The sequence below is a fragment of the Candoia aspera genome, chromosome 5 (assembly GCF_035149785.1).
Source record: "Candoia aspera isolate rCanAsp1 chromosome 5, rCanAsp1.hap2, whole genome shotgun sequence".
In the NCBI taxonomy this organism is placed as follows: domain Eukaryota; kingdom Metazoa; phylum Chordata; class Lepidosauria; order Squamata; family Boidae; genus Candoia; species Candoia aspera.
This window is the reverse complement of record NC_086157.1, coordinates 114409607-114432443: the sequence shown is the minus strand read 5'-3', so window position 1 is coordinate 114432443 and position 22837 is coordinate 114409607. Positions and strand designations below refer to the sequence as shown.

The 22837-nt window shown below is 46.6% G+C and overlaps 2 protein-coding genes across 2 annotated transcripts; one reads left to right on the top strand and one right to left on the bottom strand.

Moving 5' to 3' along the window:
- Positions 1 to 1245: 1245 nt before the first annotated feature.
- PAAF1 (proteasomal ATPase associated factor 1) lies at positions 1246 to 18654 on the bottom strand. Its single transcript, XM_063305992.1, has 12 exons — positions 18573 to 18654; positions 17824 to 17864; positions 13242 to 13345; positions 12640 to 12729; positions 9751 to 9849; positions 8316 to 8466; positions 6284 to 6478; positions 4812 to 4903; positions 3772 to 3887; positions 3498 to 3580; positions 3145 to 3227; positions 1246 to 1618 (listed from the first exon to the last, which is right to left on the bottom strand). Exons 1-12 carry the CDS (start codon positions 18623 to 18625, stop codon positions 1541 to 1543), a joined length of 1185 nt encoding a protein of 394 aa, XP_063162062.1. The 5' UTR covers positions 18626 to 18654; the 3' UTR covers positions 1246 to 1540.
- A 73-nt stretch (positions 18655 to 18727) lies between these two features.
- Positions 18728 to 21565, top strand: LOC134499318 (cytochrome c oxidase assembly factor 4 homolog, mitochondrial). The gene is made up of 2 exons (XM_063305993.1): positions 18728 to 18792; positions 21088 to 21565. The coding sequence occupies exon 2, from the start codon at positions 21098 to 21100 to the stop codon at positions 21350 to 21352; it is 255 nt and encodes an 84-aa protein (XP_063162063.1). The 5' UTR covers positions 18728 to 18792; positions 21088 to 21097; the 3' UTR covers positions 21353 to 21565.
- Positions 21566 to 22837: the final 1272 nt, after the last annotated feature.

Sequence of the window (22837 nt, the reverse complement as noted above, 5' to 3'; positions counted from 1 at the left end):
AAACTCGCAACCAAATTAAACGTCTTGCCTGAATGCAAAAGATAAAAAGAAACCTGTGAAAACAAGTCTTCTGCAGTTGCTGGAAATCAAGTCTAGCAAAGAAGGACCCACAGAAATGGTGGCACGTACTTCCTCGAGAGGTAGGAATCACCCCTTTTAAAACTGATTTGATTGATTATATGCCCTCCAGTCGGTTCTTGGGCAGTTTGAGTCCACCCAGGCCATCTGTTTGACCTGAATGCCTGAAATGAATTGGAACACAGGGGTTGAACGGCACCTGATTTGGGCTTGATGCCTGTCTCTTGGAAAGCATCTGAATGGATTCACGTTTACCTGATTCAACAAATCAAACACCTCACTGAATCAATGTGAATGTTCCAATCGATTGATCAAATCGATCAGACCCTTTGGATCCTTGCACAACCCTGAAAGAAAGGGGCAGAGATTCCCTAGAGCAGTGGTTTTCAACCTCAGCCACTTTAAGATGTGTGGACTTCAACTCCCAGAATTCCCCAGACACCATGGCTGGGGTTGAAAAACACTGCCCTGAATCGTAGAGTGAAAGGAAGACAATACGTCCTTCCTTTTTTTCCTCCATTTTATGCTAAAAAAATTTAAAGGTTGGGTTATGCATCTTGTTCCTGCTGCCTGGAGGAAAAGGCACAAATAAATAGGGGGACTCTCCTTTCCCCAGGGAGTCGGGAGAGGAATCAACTGTCTTGCAGGTCAGACTGTAGTGCTAAAAGTCACTGCTTAATGTCCTGCCTGTGGACTTCCCTTGGCATCTGGGTTGGCTTTGCATCTGATCTCCCACATTTCTTCTTTTAAAAACAAATAAATGCTGCCTTTCCTAAGGGGATCCATGCAAGGAAACCACCTGAGATCTGAATGGTGGTATTTTGGATGAAAACTGCTTGCTACCCGGGCACCCTACTGGGTAATTCTGGGGACAGGGCGTGAGGATAAAAGGTTTCTGTTGCAGAGGGAGTGATCAAAACAGTCAAGATGGCAGCCTTGATGGGGCGATCAAGGCTCTGTCCTTTATACGCCATCGTGGCTGCCATCTTGACTTTTTTGACCACACCCTGCAGACACCACTGTTTCTGCCTTTTGAGATTGCAGTTGAGAGATTGTCAAAAGTGGACTGTGGTTACTTAAAAGGCATTCCTGTCATGAGGTCAGTTGGCCTTGGTTCTCCTACCACCTGTCAGTTCCTTTTCCCTGGCTGAGGAATCATCAAACCGCGGGTGAAGCCCAACGTGCTTTTCCAAATACCAGGTGGTCTTTAATGGCAACAAATCTTCTTGGCTAATTAGGGAGGAAAACAACATTTTCGAGGATTCTGCATCTGTCTCGGCAGGAAGACTCAGTTCAGCCCTTGATGGGGTCTTCATAAAGTCATACCGGTTGGCTCTATTCAAGTGACTGTATCGAGGTCTAGAAACTTGGCACCACGTTGGCTCCTCTTGAATTGGTCTTTTAGAGTAACCCCTGAACTAAATCCAGCATTTGTAGTCCAGCACTGAAAACTCTAGGCCGATCAGAGATCTGAAAGCTGGTATCGCCTCACTATCCCATCTCTGCAGCATATGTATACTTCTTTTCCCCAGGTTGCCACCTAGACAAATCACAGGAAATATCTCAAGACATACTGAAGTGGAAAGCTGGTTTAGGGTCAGTCTCAAAGGGGTGGAAGAAGCTAGTCTCTCTCCGTAGCCCAGTTCCCCATAGGGCCATATTAGATCAAAGCACAGCTCCCATCACTGGAAAACCAACCATCCCAATATTTTTTATCTGTCCTGAAAACCGCCCAGGGACTTGAGGACAGTCTCTCCCAGGATAGGCTGCAAGAAAAGACGGCTTAAGGGAGACATAATAGTTGGGTTCAGGTTCATAAAAGGAAGCTACGAGGAAGATGGTCAAGAACCATTTCTCATGGCCCCATAAAGGCTATTTTTCTGGCCAACTAGGGACAGAAATACTGAATATAAGTGGCAGCGGCCTAGATTTCATTTAAATATAAGGAGGGACTTTGGGATGGAGGATCTGTACAGCAGAGGAACAGCCTAGGTTGTGGGTTCTCCGTTTCTGGAGCTTTTGAAGAAGAGGCTAAACGCCACCTTCCATGAATGGTTCAATGGGTTGTCCTGTACGTTGCAGCGGACTGGACTAGATGACCCTGGTGCTCCCTTCTAATTCCAGAATTCTATGATTCTCTGAGAATGTCTTCCTAGGGTAGAAAAAGGCAAGGGCTTTGGCAGCCCTGAACACCCACGGATGTCTTCTCCGCCACAGAACTGGAGCTGGTAGCCATTTTGCCCAAGGGCCAGAATCCATTCGGCATAAATATTTGGAAGGTAAGTAATATACAACATATATGAATGCCACGCTAGCCAGTCTGGAGTGTTGTGCAATCCCATCCAGTGTGCTTCATTTAGGATTCACTGTGCTATATAAGCCCCCAGAATTGGGTTACGCGAGAAAAGGATGGTGAGGGTAAAAAGTCTGCTGCATGATCACAATTGCTTTGTCATAATAGGGATTTATGACGTTTGTATCTGCTCCGCTAAGGAGCTCAAGGCAAGGTATTGGCCCAAATCCTGGGCCGGGAGAAGAGAGTAACAGGCCCAAACCGGGGAGGTTCATGGCTGAACGAAACACGAATCTGGATCACTCTGTGCCCAGAACCAGCACTGAACATACGTGCTGGTTACTGATATCCAAACACTTCCTTCCTTATGTTGGTTTCTGGGTAGAACACTGATCCCTTTTTTCCTGCCATGTGACCCTTCTTTGCTCAGGCTAGAGCAGCCTTTCTCAGCCTTTTGACCCTGGAGGAACCCTTGAACTATTTTCCAGGCCTCAGCGACCCTGCCCATTCAGGCTCAAATACAGGCCAGAAGTTATTATATTCGTCGCATGTAGGCCTGTACATATGCATTAACAGTGTTCTTAAATTAAAAATAAAGAGTGAAATTTACCTCCTTGGTGTGAAGTTGCCCAAATTGGAAATAATTTGTTAAATACATCGTGGTCTCCCAGGGAAGCCCTAGGGACCTCTCGCGGAACCCCAGGGTGCCACGGAACCCTGGTTGGGAAACCCTGAGCTAGATCTTGCTGGATGTTGTTGTTTTTTAAACATACCTTGTACACAGGGTCACAGTCGGGTCCGGTCAGCTCGAGAACGTGATCGAGATCTTGCTGCATAATAAAACAGGTCCCATCACCTGCAAACAGGTAAGTTAAGAAGTTAAAGGAGGAGACTGTAGATTATGACTTTAGGAGATGCGATGTCCTCGTGGGGAGATGACGATTCAGAAAGGCACTTGGAATCCACTGAGGGAACCCTGCTAGGCCCTCAATCAGCCGTCTGCGTGGCGCTGCAACGTTTTATTCAACTCTGCTGAACAAACCGTTTCTTCCTCTGCAGAGCGGAAGTTACAATGGGACGGTGATGGGCAATGGATCAGATCATGGGAGTAAAAGAGAGGTGTTACCTTGGCTGGCAATAAATCCATCTTTGTGAGGCATCAGTGAAAGGACTGGGGCTCCTGATCTATGGATCACTCGAAGGGGAGCTCTGGAAAACGTAGCAAGAACCCAATATTTACTGCAAAGAAATCTTCACCTTCGCCCCCTGGGTGGGAATGTTGTTTTAGGAACTGGCTGCTTCCATGAGCCTCTGTCTCCTTGCACACAATGCTCGAGCTACATGGGAAATGGTAGTTGGATTGCTCAGGCCACTGAAAAGCAGCCTTTAATCTGACTCACTTGGTATTTCTGACATCCAGCTGGTATATGTTCCCATCCTGTGTCCCTCCCAGGAGATACGTGTTAGAGAGGAAGGTACAGCAGTTGAAAGCATCAGAACCAAGAAAAAGGAAAACCTGAGGAAGAAATCAGAGAAAAACTGTGGTCTGAAATCCAACTTTCGAAATCCAGTTTCCATGGCTATAAAAGGTAATGTTTTTGGCAAATCCGGCTCAGCTCCTGAGGACTTCACGGACCTCTCCCCGTCCTGCCAACAGTAGGAAAGTGGTTTGTCACCACCTTCTTGGATTTTTTTGGATTTCCCAATCTAGGTTTCATTGGTGGTCTCCCATCCAACTATCAGCCAGGCCTGGCCTGGCTTAGCATTGTGAGATCCAGCAAGATCAGCCAGGGATGGACGTTGAGCCCGTGGATGAGAGAAGAAAAAAATACTACTGGGGGAACAAAAAAGAATTTCCCTTAAAAAAAAAAGTATGGATCTTGCATGGGAAAGAAATCAAAAGGGTTTACTGCAAAAGTGAAACCAGCTTGTCTCACAAAGGATGCTGCATCCTGACCTGACAGATCATATGGAAAGCTCGGCTGAGCTGCTTGGTAGCAAAATGATCGCCTCCCTTTATTTTCCTTTGAGATACATTTGCAATCCAAAGGCAACCAAGACAGAGGAAGAAAATTGGCCACATTACCCCAGGTGCAGAAGAAATTCCCTTTAAAAAAAAGTATGGATCTTGCATGGAAAAGAAATCAGGATGACTCCGACCCTGTTGGCCTTCTGTAAGGCTGTGAAGAACTGGTTATGTGCCCAGGCCTGGGCCCTTAGTGTGTTAAGGGCCCCACTTCTTGGCTATATTAACATCTGTGGCAATTGTTTACTCGGCAGCCATATATATTTGTTTTGTATTGTTCTAATTGTTTTATGTTTTTTTATGATTGTACACCGCCCAGAGTCCCTTGTTGAGATGGGCTGCTATAGAAATGAAATGAAACGAAACGAAACGAAACGAAACGAAACGAAACGAAACGAAACGAAACGATCTTACCGGCTGCCTGCTCTGTAACCCCACGCCTTGCAATTTTTTGTCCTCCCGAGCTAATAGCAAAAGCTTGCCTTCCGTGCCAACCTCGCGTTCACCTGTATTGGAAGGAGGTGTTCTTAGAGTTGGCCCCTATTCAAGCACAGAGTTGCTGAAGGCTAGAATTAAGGCGAAAGGAGGGATGATGGGGTAGCAAGCCCTGCATTTTCAGGAGAAATGGGCCTTAAGCGAATCACGTGGCTCCCCACTGGTTTTGCTTGCCGGAAGCCGGCTGGGAAGGTCAAAAATGGTGATCACGTGACCATGGGACGCTGTGATGGTCATAAATGTGAACCGGTTGCCAAGCGCCCAAATTGTGATCACATGGCCATGGGGATGCTGCGACGGTTGTAAGGGTGAGCGACGGTTGTTGTTTTTTTTCCAGCACCGCTTTAAGTCTGAACCATCACTAAATGAATGGTTGTTAAGTGAGGACCACCTGTACAGCTAAACATAGTTTACACCAGCACCACCCACTCTACCCTTCATGATAGACTAGCTCAGTGTTCCTCAATGCCAGATGTGTGGACTTCAGTTCCTAGAATTCCCTAGCCAGCCCTTGGAAACAGACTCGCCCTGCAAACCATCTTTGTTTCCCCGATATCCACACACCGCTCCACACACAGATTTTTGCCCTTTAAACTTCTCACATCTCTTTTTTTGAGGGTCTCATCAACCCCGTCCAGCCTCGGTCTTCTTCTCCACCCATTCCCTCTTCCTTCACGTAACTATCCTGAGACGTGACCCTCCTTCACTCTCTTGGTATAACCAAACCACCCTCGTGTATTTCCCATTTGTGTGACCCTTTGCACTCCTATTGTACTCCAATATTATTCTTTTTCTCTCTGTCCCCAGCAGGTTCCATCAACTTTTTTCTTTACGTCCACTTTCCACTCTCTCTCTTTGGAGATTAACCTGTTAATACTCTTTCATACAGCGCTCCCTCTCTCTATAGGTTGTCCTCCCTTAATGACAATAGGGATTGGGAAATTGGTTGTTAAGTGGTACAACGCTAAGTGAGTCACCAGCGTGACCAGACCCAATTTTACGACCATTTTTACGATGTCCCAACGGATGTTTTTTGCCGGAAACTGGCAAAAAAGGCCACAAATCGTGCTGCCGCTGGTCATAAATGCAAGCCGGCTGCCAAGTGCCCAAATTGTGATCATGTGACTGTGGGGGTGGTGCGACAGTCGTCAGTGTGAGTACAGGTCATAAAGCACTTTTTCCGAGGCCATCATAATTTCAGGCCATCATTAAACGAACAGTCATTAAGTGAGGACTACCTGTATTCTATATGCACAAGGAATTTACATATACTATAAGGTGAAACCAAGTCTCTTTCACGGTGTGGTTTTCAGCATGATTCTGCAGGAGATGCAAAGAGCTCTGTCCTGCTTTTATAAGAAAAACGAACCCATTGCAATATAATTACTTACTGGGAGCTTTTTCAGGGGAGCCCAAATTTATGGAGTTGTCTGTTTCATTCAGAGCTATCCCGTTGATTGGAGAGCCGCAATCAGCCACAACTCCTAGGCAAGTCGATTGCCCGCAATCCCAAAGGCGCGCTGTCCCATCCCGGGAGCCGGAGACCACGTTCCTACCCCGCTCCACAATGGCCGTGTCAAGAATTCCTACAGCATCATAAAAGATGAACACTTTTAATACCTGGCTCTGCCAGCTCCATCACCCCCACGGTGCCACGCTGCCAAACAGCTGATTGCACGCTCGGTGCCCGGGCTCAGTTCTGCTTTCAAACAGCTCCCCAAATTCCCAAAAATTTAACAGTCGGCTCTTGTGAGCCCAGATGAGCTGGCTCCAGCACGCCACTGCTTTTAGGGCGCAGGAAGAGAGCAATTTTAATGTCCTCTCCTCCAGGCCGTGATGAAGTATTTATTTGTTCCTGCAATTTGCATAGCTGCCCATCTCAGATGTATGACTCTGGGCAACTCACAAGTTACAACACAACCCAAAAGAGTAAACAAAATGTGTTATAAAAACACATAAAAAGTCATATAAAGACCATGTTAAAGGCCATATTAAAAACCATAAAACTATCAGCAGCCAAGTTACAAAAACAGTCCCAGTGTTCAAGATAGCCACATCTTTGAAGCCTTATGGAATACCAGAAGGGTCAGGGCCAACCTAATCTCCAGGGGGATAACATTCTAAAGGATGCTGGCAGAAGTTGGCTCTAATTTGCCTTGGTCACCAATCCAGGAAGGGGTGCTGTCCCAATAGTGAATTGTATGGCAAGTTATGATGCAGTGATTGGTGAATCTCCCTGCTGGTAGGGAACACATCTGTCAATCACTCCCCCTCACTTGGAGGGGGGCTGAGGCTGGGCAGGGTGGGGGAAGTGGCGAGGTCTCATAGAGCAGGGTTCCTCAACCTTGGCAACTCTAAGCTGTGTGGACTTCAACTCCCAGAATTCCCCAGCCAGCTTTGCTTTGCTGGCTGGGGAATTCTGGGAGTTGAAGCCCACACAGCTTAGAGTTGCCAAGGTTGAGGAACCCTGTCATAAAGGGCTCACCCAGCAGGGTTACCCATCTCTGAACCTTTTGCAGTAATACTTATTTTTCGCAACCTGGTGGTCAGACCTACGTAGAAACAAAGGCCCAGATAAGCGTCAGAATTTCTGGTCTACCTTTTTCTCTAGCACAGCCTTTCTCAGCCTTCTGACCTGGGAGGAACCCATGAAGTATTTTTCAGGCCTCAGGGAGCCCCTGCACATTCAGGCTCAAAGATATGCCAGAAGTTACAACATTATTATCTTTGTTTCATGGGCAGGCCCGTATAGATGCATGAACAGTGTTCTTCAACTGAAAATAAAGCATGAAATTTACCTCTTTAATGTGAAATTGCCCAAATTTGAAATAACTGTTTACATAAGTTGTGGTCTCCCAGGGCACCCCTGGTGACCTCTTGCGGAACCCGAGGGTGCCAGAGAACCCTGGTTGGGAAACCCTGGTCTAGCACTTTCCGAGTTGTTAATCCTCTCTTGGCATCAGACCAACCCAGCACCATGTACCAAAATGGCGCTGGAAGGCAGCTGCAAGTTCTTTTCCTTATATTTTTGTCAAATTGTGTAATGGCATGTGGGAATGACCTTGGGAGGTGGGGGAAGAGCCTCAGGCAAGGGAACAGTCAGATAAGAGGCAGCTGAGCCCACAGCAGGAATGGGACGTGGCAAGTACCTCAGAAGGGACCCTCCCAGTTTCTCGGCCTGTAAAGGGGATGGGGGAGAAACGTACTTTCAGATTTGCAAGATTCTGTTAATGTAACCTTACAGTAAAATTAGAGCTGGTACTTCTGGGTGTGCTTCTCGTTTGGACTACCTCACAAGGCTGACAGATTGACCCACACAGGACTGAGATGCATCTCCTGCGGCTTTGGCCATCTACACAGCCGGCGCAGTTTAACTCAACAGCTCCTCTCACTGGGCTATCTCCAGCTGTCACTTCTCTGTACCTGCTTTGTGTCCTTGAAAGGTTGCAACGCAGCGGCCATTTTCTGCAGACCAGATCTTCAGCCTGGCGTCCATCCCTCCACTCAGCACCACGATGCCCGATGGGAAAAATCTACAACAATTCACATCGTACACATGGCCTTCCAAATTCCTCTGAAAAGACAATGAGTTGGGCACCGGTGAAGGGTTCTCTTTGTCGACTGATGGCTTGTTTGCTAAGAAACATCTGTTGATCAGCCAAATGCTGACTGGTGAACCAAGAACGTAAACAAGATGTCTTCCATAACAGTCAGAATCAGTGACTTGATTTTTAATTTTAATTAATTTAATTCAATAACCTTTTTATTTCTTAGCGGAAATCATTATGGGGGTTTCAGCCATGATCAGGCAGATCAAATCTAAGCTAACTGCCCAAAGAGGATGCGCTTACATTTCCAATCTTCGGGCACTCTAGACTTAGTTTTTATCAAAGTTTTAAATGGATGCTCATGTCAGGGGCTAAAAGTAAATTTTTATTTGTTTGTTTGTTTATTTATATTTCAAAGTTTGTCACCACCCCTCTCACTCAAAGAGCGACTCTGGGCAGTTTACAATAAAACTGGAATCAATAAAGATTAAAGTACAATAAAAACAATACTTAAATAAAAATATAAAATCCAAGGCAGAGATGCTAAAAAGTTCTTAAGTTAAATTCATTTAATTCATGCTTGCCGTATGGAGCTTCTACAGAAAGATATAATTGCCACCCTCCAGCATGCCAGGAGGAATCGTTTTAGCTGGTCTTCTGCCCACATAGAGTTCTGGGTGGGGCACATGTTTATCAGCTCCAGAGGACTAAACCATACAGTCCAGGGGTGTCTGCAGGATATGGGGTCGGGTCAAAGAAGTCAGTATTTTCTTTGTTCGGGGGTATCTGCAGGGATGGAGATTGATGAAGTCAAGATGGCAGCCGCAACCATGCGATTGGAGCTCCGCCCCTTTCTACGTGCACAACGACACAGGCAAAAAGGGGCGGGGCTCCAATCACATGGTTGCGGCTGCCATCTTGACTTTACTGATATCTCTGCAGGTATCTCTGTTAACTAGAAGGGGCTTCTGGAATAGCAATTTCTTCTCTGAATTCTTTTAGGAAAAACGCTGGAGGATTAGTTAAAACTCCTGAGCCACTGGGGAGAAAAAAAACACCGAGAAGCGTTAGCTACGGGGAGAGAAATAAAAAAAGCAGATCTTCACCAACACTGAACAAGTGTGCAAGTGTGCCGGTGGAAACAAGCTTTATGTATTAAGATATATCCGGTGTTTCCCCAGCTTGCTCTTTTCCTAATCCGCAAAGAATGATTGACTTTAAAGTGCGGTTCAAGGAAAATGACCCCCAAATTTGGCTTCCCTATTAAAAGGTTTGTGAAAGGTAGGACTTGGCCCCTAGATCATACTTACCCTAATTTCCCCATTAGCAGCTTGCCAAATTTTCATAGTGCCGTCAGCACTGGTGGATACTCCAAGCCCACCTCCGCTAGAGATGTCAAGGCAGGTGATCTAAAATTAAGAGAGCGTAAGAGCGGTGGAAAATTTGTCATTCATAAAATCCTAGAGGGAGATAGGTTCCTGTCATGGTATGTTGGAAAAACCTTGGGAGACGGGGCGAAGGCATGCTGCCAAGGGAACAGTCAGATAAGGGAGAGCTTAGCCCGCAGCTGCATAATGGGAAGAGAAGAGTCTCAGAAGGGATTCCCCCTGGTTTCTTGGGCTGTAAAGGAGATTTGTACTTTCAGACTTGCAAGATTCTGTGTGTAGCTTTACAGTAAGGTAGAATTAGCTTATCTGGTCATGTTTCTTGCATGGTCTCCCCGGTAAGGCTGACAGTTCCTCTGAGCCAGGACTGATATCGAGTGCCTCTATGGAAGTGCAGAGGGACATAGCCCTGGCCTTGAGATGGGAGGTGGGAGAAGGGAAACGGTTACTCAGTCCTGGGAAAGTAGAAAGTGTGAGAAAGTGACTCAGAACAGCCCCACCTTGATCTCATGGTCCTTAGAAAGGAGCAGTGAAGATTTTGGAGAAGCTTTCAAGATTCTGTTAATGTACCCTCCAACAATAAAGTAGTCTTCCTGCAATCAATGGGGGGGTCTGTTCCTGGACCTGGCCTACCTCAAAGGGCTGACACCAGCTATAGGGAATGCCTCTTCCCCATTTTGGAACAAAAACCATCTTCCTGCCAGAAGAAGCCTCAAACATCTGGGGAGAGGAATGCCTTTGGGGTTTTTTGGAAGGAATGCAAGAAGTGTTAGGAGAAAGGAAACAACATCTCAGTCCTGGGAAAGGGGAAGGCGTAAGGAAGAAGAACCCAGGGCAGGCACCCTGGTTTTCTGAGGAGCTCCGGGAAATGAAGCGCAAGAAGAGATGCCTGGAGCGCGCTGGAGGAACAGCGAATCCAATCGAGCACAAGTAAGAATGACTATTAAGGATTACACAGTGGCAATAAGCTGTCCAGGGCAGCCCAATCCCTCCTGGGGAGGGAGGCGCCACAGGACCATCTACAGAGCCTCCGTGAGGCTTGCTATCTGGCAGATAAAGTCGCTCTTCCCCATCCCAGACTTGGGTGCAATCCGGGGGTCCTCTTTGCACAGGTCCCTCTAGCGCACCAGCTGCCCTTTCCGGGATCGGGGCCCCTCCAGTCACTCATGCCTTTGTCCCCTCGCAACTGGATTACTGTAACACGCTTTACATGGACTGCCCTTGAAGACCATCCAGAGCTACAGTGAGTCCAGAATGCAGGGAGGTGGGCAGCGATGGGGGCACTTGCATCATGCACAAGTGACCCCTGCTGCTTTGTGAGCTGCACTGGTTGCTGGTTGGCTTCTAGGTGCAAATCAAGGTGCTAGTTATCACCTATAAAGCCCTCCGTTGGCATAAGGCCCAGTCAGTTGAGGGACCGCCTGTCTCCAGTTGCCCATCTGGTATGACTGGGCAGAGCAGGGGCGCCCCTGTTCCCATCAGTTCAAGAATGTCATCTCGAGGGATCATCATTTTGCAATTCCAGCCCTCTGGAATGATCTTCCCCAGAGATTCAGGTGGCTCCCACTCTTTTGTCATTCAGGAAATTGCTGAAGGCCTGGTTGTCACCCCAGGCCTTGGGGACAAGGTGATCCTGGAGCCTCCTTTTTGATATTGTTTTGCTTTGTTTTCTTTTAGTTTTATCTATTTTGGTTTCGTCCTGGTGTTTTGCTCTTCCAGTCTGTTTTTTATATGTTGGTTTTGAAAAATGAAAAATGACAGTAACATCAAGGCCAAGAACAGTGCAGGATGAGTTCTGAGCCACAGACAATTTAAAATGTTGCATAATGTGGGGAACTGAAATAAGAATTTAGCAAGATTTGCTTAGGCCTTTCGTTTCATTTTACACCTTTTATTCACATTCAGTGTGGAATTTTGCAGCCACTCTGCTGTCAATGATTCAAAAGCTTATGGGATTCACACCCTTAGTGGTTCTGTTTTCTGCTGAAGCTTTTGAACTCTGGTGTTGGAGAAAGGTCTTGAAAAAAAAAACCCAGATAGCCAAGAAACACCAATATATCCTCGAACAAATCAACCCAGAGTTCTCCCTCAAGGCACCAATGTCCAGGCTCCAATTAGCCTGCTTTGGTCACATTATGAAAAGACCCAGCTCTCTGGAGGAGGCTGAGAATGCTGGGAAAGGTGGAAGGAAAGTGAAGAAGAGGACGACCGGCAGCAAGGGGGATGGATCCAGTTATAATGGCGATGGGGGCACAGTTGGAAGAGCTGAAAGATCAGGTTGGGGACAGATTGTCATGGAGAAAGTCTACCTAAGTGATCACTAAGAGCCGACTTTGACTTGATGACACATAATCAATCAATCATTCAATCAATGCGAAGACCCAGCTCTCTTGAGAGGTCCATAATGCTGGGAAAGGTGGAAGGAAAGGATAGAGGATGACCAGCAGCAAGGGGGAGGGACTCAGTTACAGTGGTGATGGGGGCACCGTTGGAAGGCCTGAAGGACCAGGTTGGGGACGGATCCTCTTGGAGAAAATCCATCTATGTGGCGCTAGGGGTCAACATTGACTTGATGGCACATAATCATTCTCAATCAATCGTTTTCTGCTAACTCAAAGCTGGATGGAGAGGTCCATTGATTAAAAAAAAAAGATGGGCAGGGATTTCCAGGGTTAGAGCAAAACTACCAACCTGTTAGCAAAAAGAAACAAGGACAACCCTGCAACTGCAACCCTGGTGAGACATCTGCCTGTACTCCAAGCGCAACGTCTTTCAAATCCGCTCCTTCCCAACCAGTCTGTAAAGAATACATACACTTTTTTGATGGATCCTGCAGAAGGTGGTATAGGGTGCCAGAAATTTGGTAGAGGTGTTTTCACGCGAACAGGATACTAGAAGACTTTTCTAAAGCAGGTGGAAAAGGAAAGTCGATACCGGGATGAGACTGATCAAAAGCAGATTATCTCAACATTCATTCATCACAAAGTCTAACAACTTGGGGTCAATCTGGGCCAAGCTCAGCAGACAGACACAATAGCTTAGGAGTGTCTGCAGAGTGTGGTCAGAAAAGGCAAGATGGTGGCCACCATGGTGCAATTGTAGCTCTAACTATTTCTTTTTTCTTTTCTTTTCTTTTGGGCTATCTCAAAAGGTCTCAACACACACAGTGGGTTTTTGACATGTTACAATAATTAATTGATAATATACCTGAAATCTGCCTCATATATAACCTGCACCTGCATAGCCAACCTGTCTTCCCCTCTCTTCTCCCCACCACCTCCCCCCCCCATTTAAATCCTCCATCAGTCTAGCCACTCTCTGCATGGATGAAGTGAGCTGCAGTTCACAAAGGCCTTTCAATAAAATGTGTTTGTTGGAAAAAGTGTTACCAGATTCTGTTTGGTTTTAGACAATACCTTAGTGATTTGGCTGACTTCAAATCCTTCAGAGGCTACAATCTCAGGAATCCCATCTGTGCTTAAACCCTGACAGGTCAGAGTTCCATATAAAGTCGATTTCCCTAAAGGGAAACAAGAGACTAAAATGTAGTTAAGCAGACAATACTATTACGAAGAAGCCATCTCTGATTTTTTTCATATTTCAAGGAGGACAATTCCCAATTTAAGACACAAAGGGTGTATCAGTTTAGCTCTGTTTGCCAGTATCCAAAATATATTTTTGATATTTTCAGTCCATGTGACCATCCGTGCCCATGGAATAATCTTCTCACAGTAACACTTACAGTAGAATGTACAGTAAATGAAGATTTTTGTTTTTAATCCGTTCAATCGTCTCTGATTCTCAGAAACTGCCTGGACAGGTCCCTGCAGTTTTCTTGGCAAGGTTTTTCAGAAGTGATTTGCCACTGCCTCCTTCCTGGGGCTGAGAGAGAGTGACTGGCCCAAGGTCACTGGCTTCATGCCCAAGGTGGGACTAGAACTCACGGTCTCCTGGTTTCTAGCCTGGCGCCTTAACCACAACAAACTGGCTCTCAAATGAAGATACATAATATAATTATTCTCACTTTAAAGGGATGGTGCTGAGGCTGAAAAAATGATTGTTAATGCTTTGAAAATAGTTCAAAAAGGTGCCTTGGAACATAAAGAGAGTGTGAACATAGCACCTCTTTAAAACAGCTAGTTTTTTTCCCCCCAAACCTCCATGTGAATCTGAAAAAAACATGGGTGCTTTAAGGAGTCAATTAGTTAAAGCAGCTGTACCTGCAACGTGCTTCAGCAACGGATCGTTACCTTGCCATGGTGCTGGAGCTCGAGCACCTCAATGATGCCATGAGCTAAACCGTGAAGGGCCACCCAAGACGGGAAGGTCATGACAGAGAGGTCAGACTAAACGCGATCCCTGGGGAAGGCAATGGCAACCCACCCCAGTATTCTTGCCATGAAAACTAAATGGATCAGTACAACCAGAGATATGTCGGTATACCATTGGAAGATGAGACCCCCAGGTTGGAAGATGGTCAAAATGCTACTGGGGAGGAACAGAGGATGAGCTCAACTAGCCCCAGACGTGATGACGCAGCTAGCTCAAAGCCGAAAGGACGGCTAGCGGCCGACGGTGCTGGTGGTGAACGGCGAATCCGATGTTCTAGGGATCAACACACCATTGGAACCTGGAATGTAAGATCTATGAGCCAGGGCAAATTGGATGTGGTTATTGGGGAGATGTCAAGATTAAAGATAGACATTTTGGGCGTCAGTGAACTGAAATGGACTGGAATGGGCCACTTCACATCAAATGACCACCAGATCTACTACTGTGGACAAGAGGACCACAGAAGAAATGGAGTAGCCTTCATAATTAATAGTCAAGTGGCTAAAGCAGTGCTTGGATACAATCCAAAAAAACGATAGAATGATCTCAATTCAAATTCAGGGCAAGCCATCTAACATCACGGTGATCCAAATATACGCCCCAACCACAGATGCTGAAGAAGCTGAAGTAGAGCAGTTCTATGAGGATCTGCAGCACCTACCGGACAACACGCCTAAAAGAGACATTATTTTCATCACAGGAGACTGGAATGCTAAGGTGAGCAGTCAAATGACACCTGGAATGACAGGTAAGCACGGCCTGGGAGAACAAAACGAAGCAGGACATAGGCTGATAGAATTTTGCCAAGACAACTCACTCTGCATAACAAACAATCTCTTCCAACAACCTAAGAGACAGCTTTATACATGGACTTCCCCTGATGGACAACACCGAAATCAGATTGACTACATCCTTTGCAGCCAAAGGTGGCGGACATCTGTACAGTCGGTAAGAACAAGACCTGGAGCTGACTGTAGTTCCGATCACGAACTTCTTATTGCACAATTTAGGATCAGACTAAGGAGATTAGGGAAGACCCACAGATCAGCTAGATATGAGCTCACTAATATCCCTAAGGAATATGCAGTGGAGGTGAAGAATAGATTTAAGGGACTGGACTTAGTAGATAGGGTCCCGGAAGAACTCTGGACAGAAGGTCGCAACATTGTTCAGGAGGCGGCAACAAAATACATCCCAAAGAAAGAGAAAACCAAGAAGGCAAAATGGCTGTCTGCTGAGACACTAGAAGTAGCCCAAGAAAGAAGGAAAGCAAAAGGCAACAGTGATAGGGGGAGATATGCCCAATTAAATGCAAAATTCCAGAGGTTAGCCAGAAGAGATAAGGAATTATTTTTAAACAAGCAATGCGTGGAAGTGGAAGAAGACAATAGAATAGGAAGGACAAGAGACCTCTTCCAGAAAATTAGAAACATTGGAGGTAAATTCCAGGCCAAAATGGGTATGATCAAAAACAAAGATGGCAAGGACCTAACAGAAGCAGAAGAGATCAAGAAAAGGTGGCAAGAATATACAGAAGACCTGTATAGGAAGGATAACAATATCGGGGATAGCTTTGACGGTGTGGTCAGTGAGCTAGAGCCAGACATCCTGAAGAGTGAGGTTGAGTGGGCCTTAAGAAGCATTGCTAATAACAAGGCAGCAGGAGACGACGGCATCCCAGCTGAACTGTTCAAAATCTTGCAAGATGATGCTGTCAAGGTGATGCATGCTATATGCCAGCAAATTTGGAAAACACAAGAATGGCCATCAGATTGGAAAAAATCAACTTATCTCCCCATACCAAAAAGGGAAACACTAAAGAATGTTCAAACTATCGAACAGTGGCACTCGTTTCATATGCCAGTAAGGTAATGCTCAAGATCCTGCAAGGTAGACTTCAGCAATTCATGGAGCGAGAATTGCCAGATGCACAAGCTGGGTTTAGAAAAGGCAGAGGAACTCGGGACCAAATTGCCAATATCCGATGGATAATGGAAAAAGCCAGGGAGTTTCAGAAAAACACCTATTTCTGTTTTATTGACTATTCTAAAGCCTTTGACTGTGTGGACCATCACAAATTGGCAAGTTCTTAGCGGTGTGGGGATACCAAGTCATCTTGTATGCCTCCTGAGGAATCTGTATAATGACCAAGTAGCAACAGTAAGCTCTGGCGTGGGCTGGTCCATGAAGTCACGAAGAGTCGGAAGCGACTAAACAAATAAACAACAACAACAACGTGACTCATTAAAGCAGATACATCTTTTAGCTGGTTTAAAGAGGTGCTGTGTTCCCATTCCTGCACATACACCCCATATAATTTTCATGGACTATATTAGCTCATGGACCACTTTACTTCTTATGTACTTTATATATTCACTTCTTATATATTTGATTAACAAATGATCCCTGGTTTGAAGCCTGCATTTATTTCCAATTATTTATATTATACATATATATTCCAATTATTTATATTATATTTCCAATTATTTATATAGTACATTACAGGTACAGATCTTTCTAACTAACCTTGTAAGTTTTTTTTAAAAGATAGTAACATCAGAATAAGACTGGATCAAATTATAACACTTCACTGGGGTCCTTGTCACAAAGAAATTAACTATGATGGTCCAGTGAGGGTTGAGGGGAGGCAACAGCCTAGCTAGAACCAAGTCACTTTCCTGCCACAAGGTGGGTAATAAATTAATCTTAGTGGAAACAGCTGGAGAAGTCTCTGGCAAAAGGTGTGCTGTCACAAAGTTTTGATATATAGGATTGTTATCTAAAAATTGGAACTTTTAAAAAAGTGAGGGTTATCACCCTACTCAGCTTTACAGATTATAAAATTTAGGTGGATTCCTTTTTTCTTTTGCTTTTGTCACAGCAGATGGCAGCAACAAGTGGATCTTGGCTGATCCAGTCAGTCAGACCCAGTTAGTTCTTGGAAAGGAGGCCAAGAGGAAATCTCAGAGCTGTAGATGAGACTGGCTAGCTGGAAGAACACTGCGGAAGAAGACAATAGCAAACCACTTGTGTGTATCTACCCCCCCCAAAAAAAACCCCCATGGGACACAACCACCACGAGGACTTAAGGCCAACTCCATGGAAACTTTATCCTGATGATCAGGACCAGCTTTAGGCTGGCAGGTGGCCTAGGGTGCCAAAGCTCTGGAGGTGCCAAAGCTGCCCCTCCTTTGGAAAAGAAAGGAAAAAAATGTCATGTCCTAATACATAAAATGTACATTTTTATAAGTACATAAAATGTTAACCCTCTGCAAATCTTTGCATCGGTGGCACCATCAATGTGGCCTAGGGGCACCATATACCTTTGTGCCAGCATTGCTTGTGAGTAGTTGAGGGTTGGCATGTTGTGTTATGAGTTGTGTTGTTATGTGTTCTCAAAGTTTTGGGCCTGCAAATATCACCACCTAATATTGGGAACCCCAAAACCTGCTTCAAAAAACTCGAACCACACCACATTTTACTCTGGCCTTTCTTGCTGCAGAGAAGCCGCAACGTCCAAGTTTGAGCGGCTCCATTTCAAGACTGACGGGCTGATGAGGTGGCTGCTTTCCACGGCCCCGTAACGTCGGAGTAGGAAGAGAAAGAACTGGATCTCCTTGACAGAATCACTCTACGAAAGCAGGAGTGGCAGATTTTTGCACTCACCCGGACTCCTGCAGCTCAGCCAGGCCTCCTCCTCATTCTTCCTAGAAAAGTGGAAAACAAAAATCCCAGTTAGCCCAGGAAGCAGTAACTCGAAGGACTGTCCTGTTGCATCCTGAGGGCCAAAGGCCTAATGCCAGCCATTTCCTAGCTGTGAAGTATATGAGTTTACGGCAGCGTTCCTCAAACTTGGCAACTTTTAAGATGGGCAGACGGCAACTCCCCGAATTCCCCAGCCAGCCAGGGAGTCCTGCTAGTTGGCAGCAGCAGCTGCTTCTCTAACTTCGAAAAGCTGAGTCGCACCAGAGCTGGATGATGGCGAAGACCACGGTAATCGACCAAATCACCATCAGTCAATGGCAAAAGGCAGTTTTGCTTGGATTAGCTGACCGGCAGCCCCACAGGTGCAGCTTACTGTGGCATGGGTGGGATGGGAATTGTAGTCCCTGAGAGTTCTGGACTGGCTCAGGGTCTTCTCCACCTTGGACTCCCGCACCCAGAGGGCTGGGACTACCCTGCCCAGAGGAGCTGCTCTGGACACCTTCCAGTCTACGTGGACCCCGAGAGGAGGCCATGCGCTCGGAGGAGGGAAAGGCCGCCCCCGCCGCCGTCCGGGCAGCCCCCCGGGGACGCCGCACCGCCTCCCACCCCGGGATCTCCGGGTGGTCTCCCCTCCCTGCGCGGAACAACGCCGAGGGGCGGGGCGGGGTGGAGCCGCGGGCGCGGCCGGCGGGGGGCGTGGCCTCTCCCACCTCAAGACCTGGTCCCAGTCGCTCTGGATCCGCAGCACCGGCGCCTGCGCCATCTTCGCCTCGGCCCCGCCCCGGAAGCCGCCGCCCGGGGCCCTCCCCCCGGAAGGCCCGGGCGCCGCCCACCACGGCAGCAGTTTGGCGGGCAGCAGGCGGCGTGAGGCGGCGGCGGCGGCGGCGGCTGAGGCGGCTGTTGGGGGCGCTCGCGGCGCTGCTCGCGAAGGTGGGGCGGGGCCTCGGGGCGGGGCCTCGGGTCGGCCCGGCCCGGCCTACCTCGCAGGGTTGGCGTGGGGAGAGCGGCCGGGCAAAGTCGGCCGCTCCCTCCCTTTCGCCCCTCCCAGCCCTGCGAGGTAGGCCGGCGCGGGGTCTCGTGGACCTCCGGGGCTGCGGGGGGCGCTTCCTCCGTGGTCGCTGCAGATATTTGTGCCGAAGAGGGAAAATCAAGTACTTTTTGGATCTCTCCCTAAAAAAAAACAAACAAATAAGGGGAGGCGAGAGCGCCCGTGAGGGCGGGGCTGATTGGGCGCCGTTCAAAACAAGGGGAGGGCTAGCAAGGTTAAACGCCGGTAGCCAAGTTATTTATTATTATATCTATCTCTCTATATAAATAGCTATAGCGATTGTTATATCTATCGCTCTATATTTTACTTATTTATTTAATTTGTCTCCGCCCATCTCCTCCCATGGGGGACTGTGGGCGGTTTGCAATAATTGCTTAAAACCACCACCATACAATAAAAATAGAATCTGCCAATAGAAAATTACTCAGATAAATATAAATAGGAGTAAAAAAGCGAAATAGATAGCTAGAGATAGAGGTAGATAGAGATATATAGATATACCGAGGCAAAAGGCCTCCTTTTCCCCCCACAACCACCCTGTGAGGCGGGCTGGCCTGAGAGAAAGTGACCAGCCCAAAGTCCCCCAGCCGGCTTTCATCTCTGAGGGCGGCCCAGAACTGAGGCTCCCAGTTTCTAGGCCAGCACCTTCCCCACTACCCCAGACTGGCTCTCAATTACATGCAGTGTGCAAGGAGCCTCCATGCCTGGGAGGCTCCTTGCACAGTCCAGAAACAACCAGGCAGCCTCTTGAAAAAGGCCGTTTGTGCCCATCTTAACCACCCGAGACGCTATCGGAGGAGAGGCTGTTTGTCCATCTGTGCTGGAAAAAGGGCGAGGTGGCTGGTCAACATAAAAGCCCAGAGGCTGCTTTTCGAGGAGCGCTGGATTGATCCTATGTGTATTTTAACGCGTTAGTGCAGTTAACGAATCCCACAAAATGGTCACATCATTCAAATTCACACTCTTCAAAGTGGTATATCCAGGGAAAATAGGGTAATGGGTTCCGCCTTGACGGAAGTAGGCAATGGACATTTTTAAACATAAATCTTTATATGTATATTAATGAAATATTACAGTAAAGGATAAAAAGAATATACTTTTTTGCACACATGAAGCATTGGCAGCATCTAAAACCCCCAACCTCCATTGCACATGTGCTAGCCTCACATTAACTGAATTTCGAGTCGCATTCGATGTGACCTGGTATCAGTCTACAATTTACACTAAATCAGGTACTGCATTGTTCAAATGCGCACTAATCAGGACCAACCTATATGTGCTGTATTGATTTCAGCATCATGCTACTCCATTTTGGAAGATGCTTTGAGCAGTTTGCAACAGAAGGGCACAAACAAGATGGAGAATTCACAAACCAAACCATAAACGACATGTCAGCTAGGCCGATGCACCATCCCTTGGGGATGGCAGGAACTTCAGTTCGTCCCCGAATGTTTTTCTGAAAAACTGTCCTTTCCCAATTTTTTCAGAAATAGAAGAAGGAAGTGTGGTCTAGCTATTCTAGGAGCAGTCTGTTTCAAAGCAATAATGCCAGTTGCCTAAAGTCATAGGAGTGTGGCGCTTATAAAATTACATGTATTCATAAAACAAATTTTTACAAACAGAAGTTAAAAAGAAAGAAATGCTTGCCCCAGCTTTGTGTCCCGATAAATGGCAAAAGAGCTTATAATAATTACAAAAATAGAAAATGTAGTGAAGTTGATGTAATTAAAACCAAGCAGAAAATGATTATCATTGGTTGATGCTCCTGCTAATTAGCCTAATTCAGTCAGGCCCAGAGCCATCGGCAATTGGCAACCGCTGCCAGGTGCCTATGCCTTGCATGAGAGAGGGCAGTGGTTCTTAAACTGGGGGTAATTAGGGCATATCCTGGGGATGATGGAGCAATTTGTAATGGCTGGTTTGTGAGTCAAGGATCAATTTGGGACTGCCACTGCCCAGACGCCTGTGTAGAACAGCCGCCTGTCGTTGCTTTTGCATTTGATGTAATGCTGTCATTTGAGACCAGGAAAGGGGGAAGTTGGGTCAATCCGTTAAAGAGCCGCTGGGTTGGGGGTTAGCTGTCCCACTTGGCTTGAGTAGCATCACGCTGGCGTGGATGCAAGGACTTTTCAAGCAGTGGGTTCTCTCTGCTGCCCTGTGTCTCCTCCTCTCCCCAGATCTGCCAAGATGTCTGGCCACAGCTGGAGCCAGAAGACGAAAGCAAGGGGGCAGGAGGAGGAGGAGGAGGAGGAAGACCCTTTTGACCAGATGATCCAGCGCACCGGCTGCGCCACTTTCCATTATGCTGTGATGGAGTGCATGGCAGAGCACCAGGACTGGCGGAAGTGCCAGGAGCAAGTGCACAGCTTTAGGACCTGCATGGCGGAACATCAGAAGCAGAGGGCAGAAGAGAGGCAGAGGCTGCACCAGCCCACCAGCTGACTGAAGGGAAGAGAAGCAGGGAATTTGCCTGCTGGACTCAAAGGCTGCAGAGATACCAGAGCCCAGCAGTGCTGGCCGCTGATTCAGAAATGTAGAAAGAGCCTGGTTTTTGTAGACAAAGATGCTGTACTGTCAGACCCGTTAATGTAATAATGGCGTGAAATTCTTTTTTGCTTTCAACAGGAAAAATGTGAAGTTTCCTGCCAAAATGAATACTCTCTTTATTTTCCTTCATCCTTTGAGGTATTGGCAGTGTTTTCCCAATCTGGGTAACTCCCAGCATTCCCCAGCCAGCATGGCCACTGCTGAGAATTTTGGGAGTTGAACTCCACTGATCTAGAAATCACCCAGGTTGACAAAAGCAGCCTTAAGGGAATGTCTTCTCCAGTCTAATATCCTCCCGAGGACCAGAATTACCAAAATTGTTAGGCTCGTTGAGAATTCAGTTCACATTATAAGCCATAATGTGCCTTGCTTAGTTTGGTTTCAGATACTATATTTATTCCTGGCTAAAGTATGGCTGAGCAAAATTTGTGTACTCAATATGTGGCTGGATTCACACAACATGCTAAGCCAAAAATCGACCACTCATTTTGTCCTGTTGAATTCACTGATCTAATTATAGTTTGTTCAGCAACAGCTATAGAAGCCAAGGCTCAGTCTGATGCGCAGACTCAGCCTGCAAATTTTAGATCAGCCACAACTGGGGAGAACCACATTGGGATTATCTTGAACATTTCCTCCTTCCAGACAGACAAATTGACTAGTTCTCAACATGATCTTTTTGTCCTCCATGAAATTTGCATTACATTATAAGCATGCCTCTGTTAAAACTTTGGCAACATAAAGTCACAGCAGAGCAGTGTTTCTCAAACTTGGCAACTTTGAGGTGTGAGGACTTCAACTTTCAGAATTCTGGTAGTTGGCTGGCTGGGGAATTCTGGGAGTTGAAGTCCACCCATCTTAAAGTTGCCAAGTTTGAGAAACATTGCAGTGAAACTGCTGAAAGTTGTGTTTGTGATAATTTTGAAGCCTAGAACTGGCTGCTGTTCTGTTGTTTTAAGGTGGTGCTACTTCTCAGGGTGAAAAAAGCAAGGGCTGACGGTTGCACATCTCCACTTTTTTAGGACAGACGCTTAACAGTAACACAGAAGCGACTCCCGTCTACAAAACCAGCTCAGTTGCAAATCATCTTGCTTTTGCAGGTCAAGGATCCTTCCAAGGCAACTGCATCCCTCTTGCGGGCGGAAGGGAAACACTGTAGACCGATTTGCCGCTATGGAGGGTGGGCCATTCTGTGTCTGTCCAGAGAATGGGGCTGCTGTAATATAATCACTCCATAGAGGCTGCAGAGTGAGCTGTGTGAAAAGGACTGCTTAGCGGCTCACGGAGAATAAGAGTTGTGCTACATACAGGCTTTTTCACACTTTTATTTTTAAAAAAATCACTCTTAAAAGCATCTTTTGTGGGCTGTAGGTAGCCCAG

What these genes read in the sequence shown, in the direction of transcription:
- PAAF1 (XM_063305992.1), bottom strand. Translation starts at nt 18,625, where the DNA reads ATGGCGCAGGCGCCGGTGCTGCGGATCCAGAGCGACTGGGACCAGGTC. An exon ending in AAGTCAGCCAAATCACTAAG is followed by an intron (nt 12,730 to 13,241) that starts GTATTGTCTAAA and finishes CACCTGCTTTAG; the next exon opens with AAAAGTCTTCTAGTATCCTG. An exon ending in CTCCCCTGAAAAAGCTCCCA is followed by an intron (nt 4,904 to 6,283) that starts GTAAGTAATTAT and finishes CTTCCAATACAG; the next exon opens with GTGAACGCGAGGTTGGCACG.
- LOC134499318 (XM_063305993.1), top strand. Translation starts at nt 21,098, where the DNA reads ATGTCTGGCCACAGCTGGAGCCAGAAGACGAAAGCAAGGGGGCAGGAG.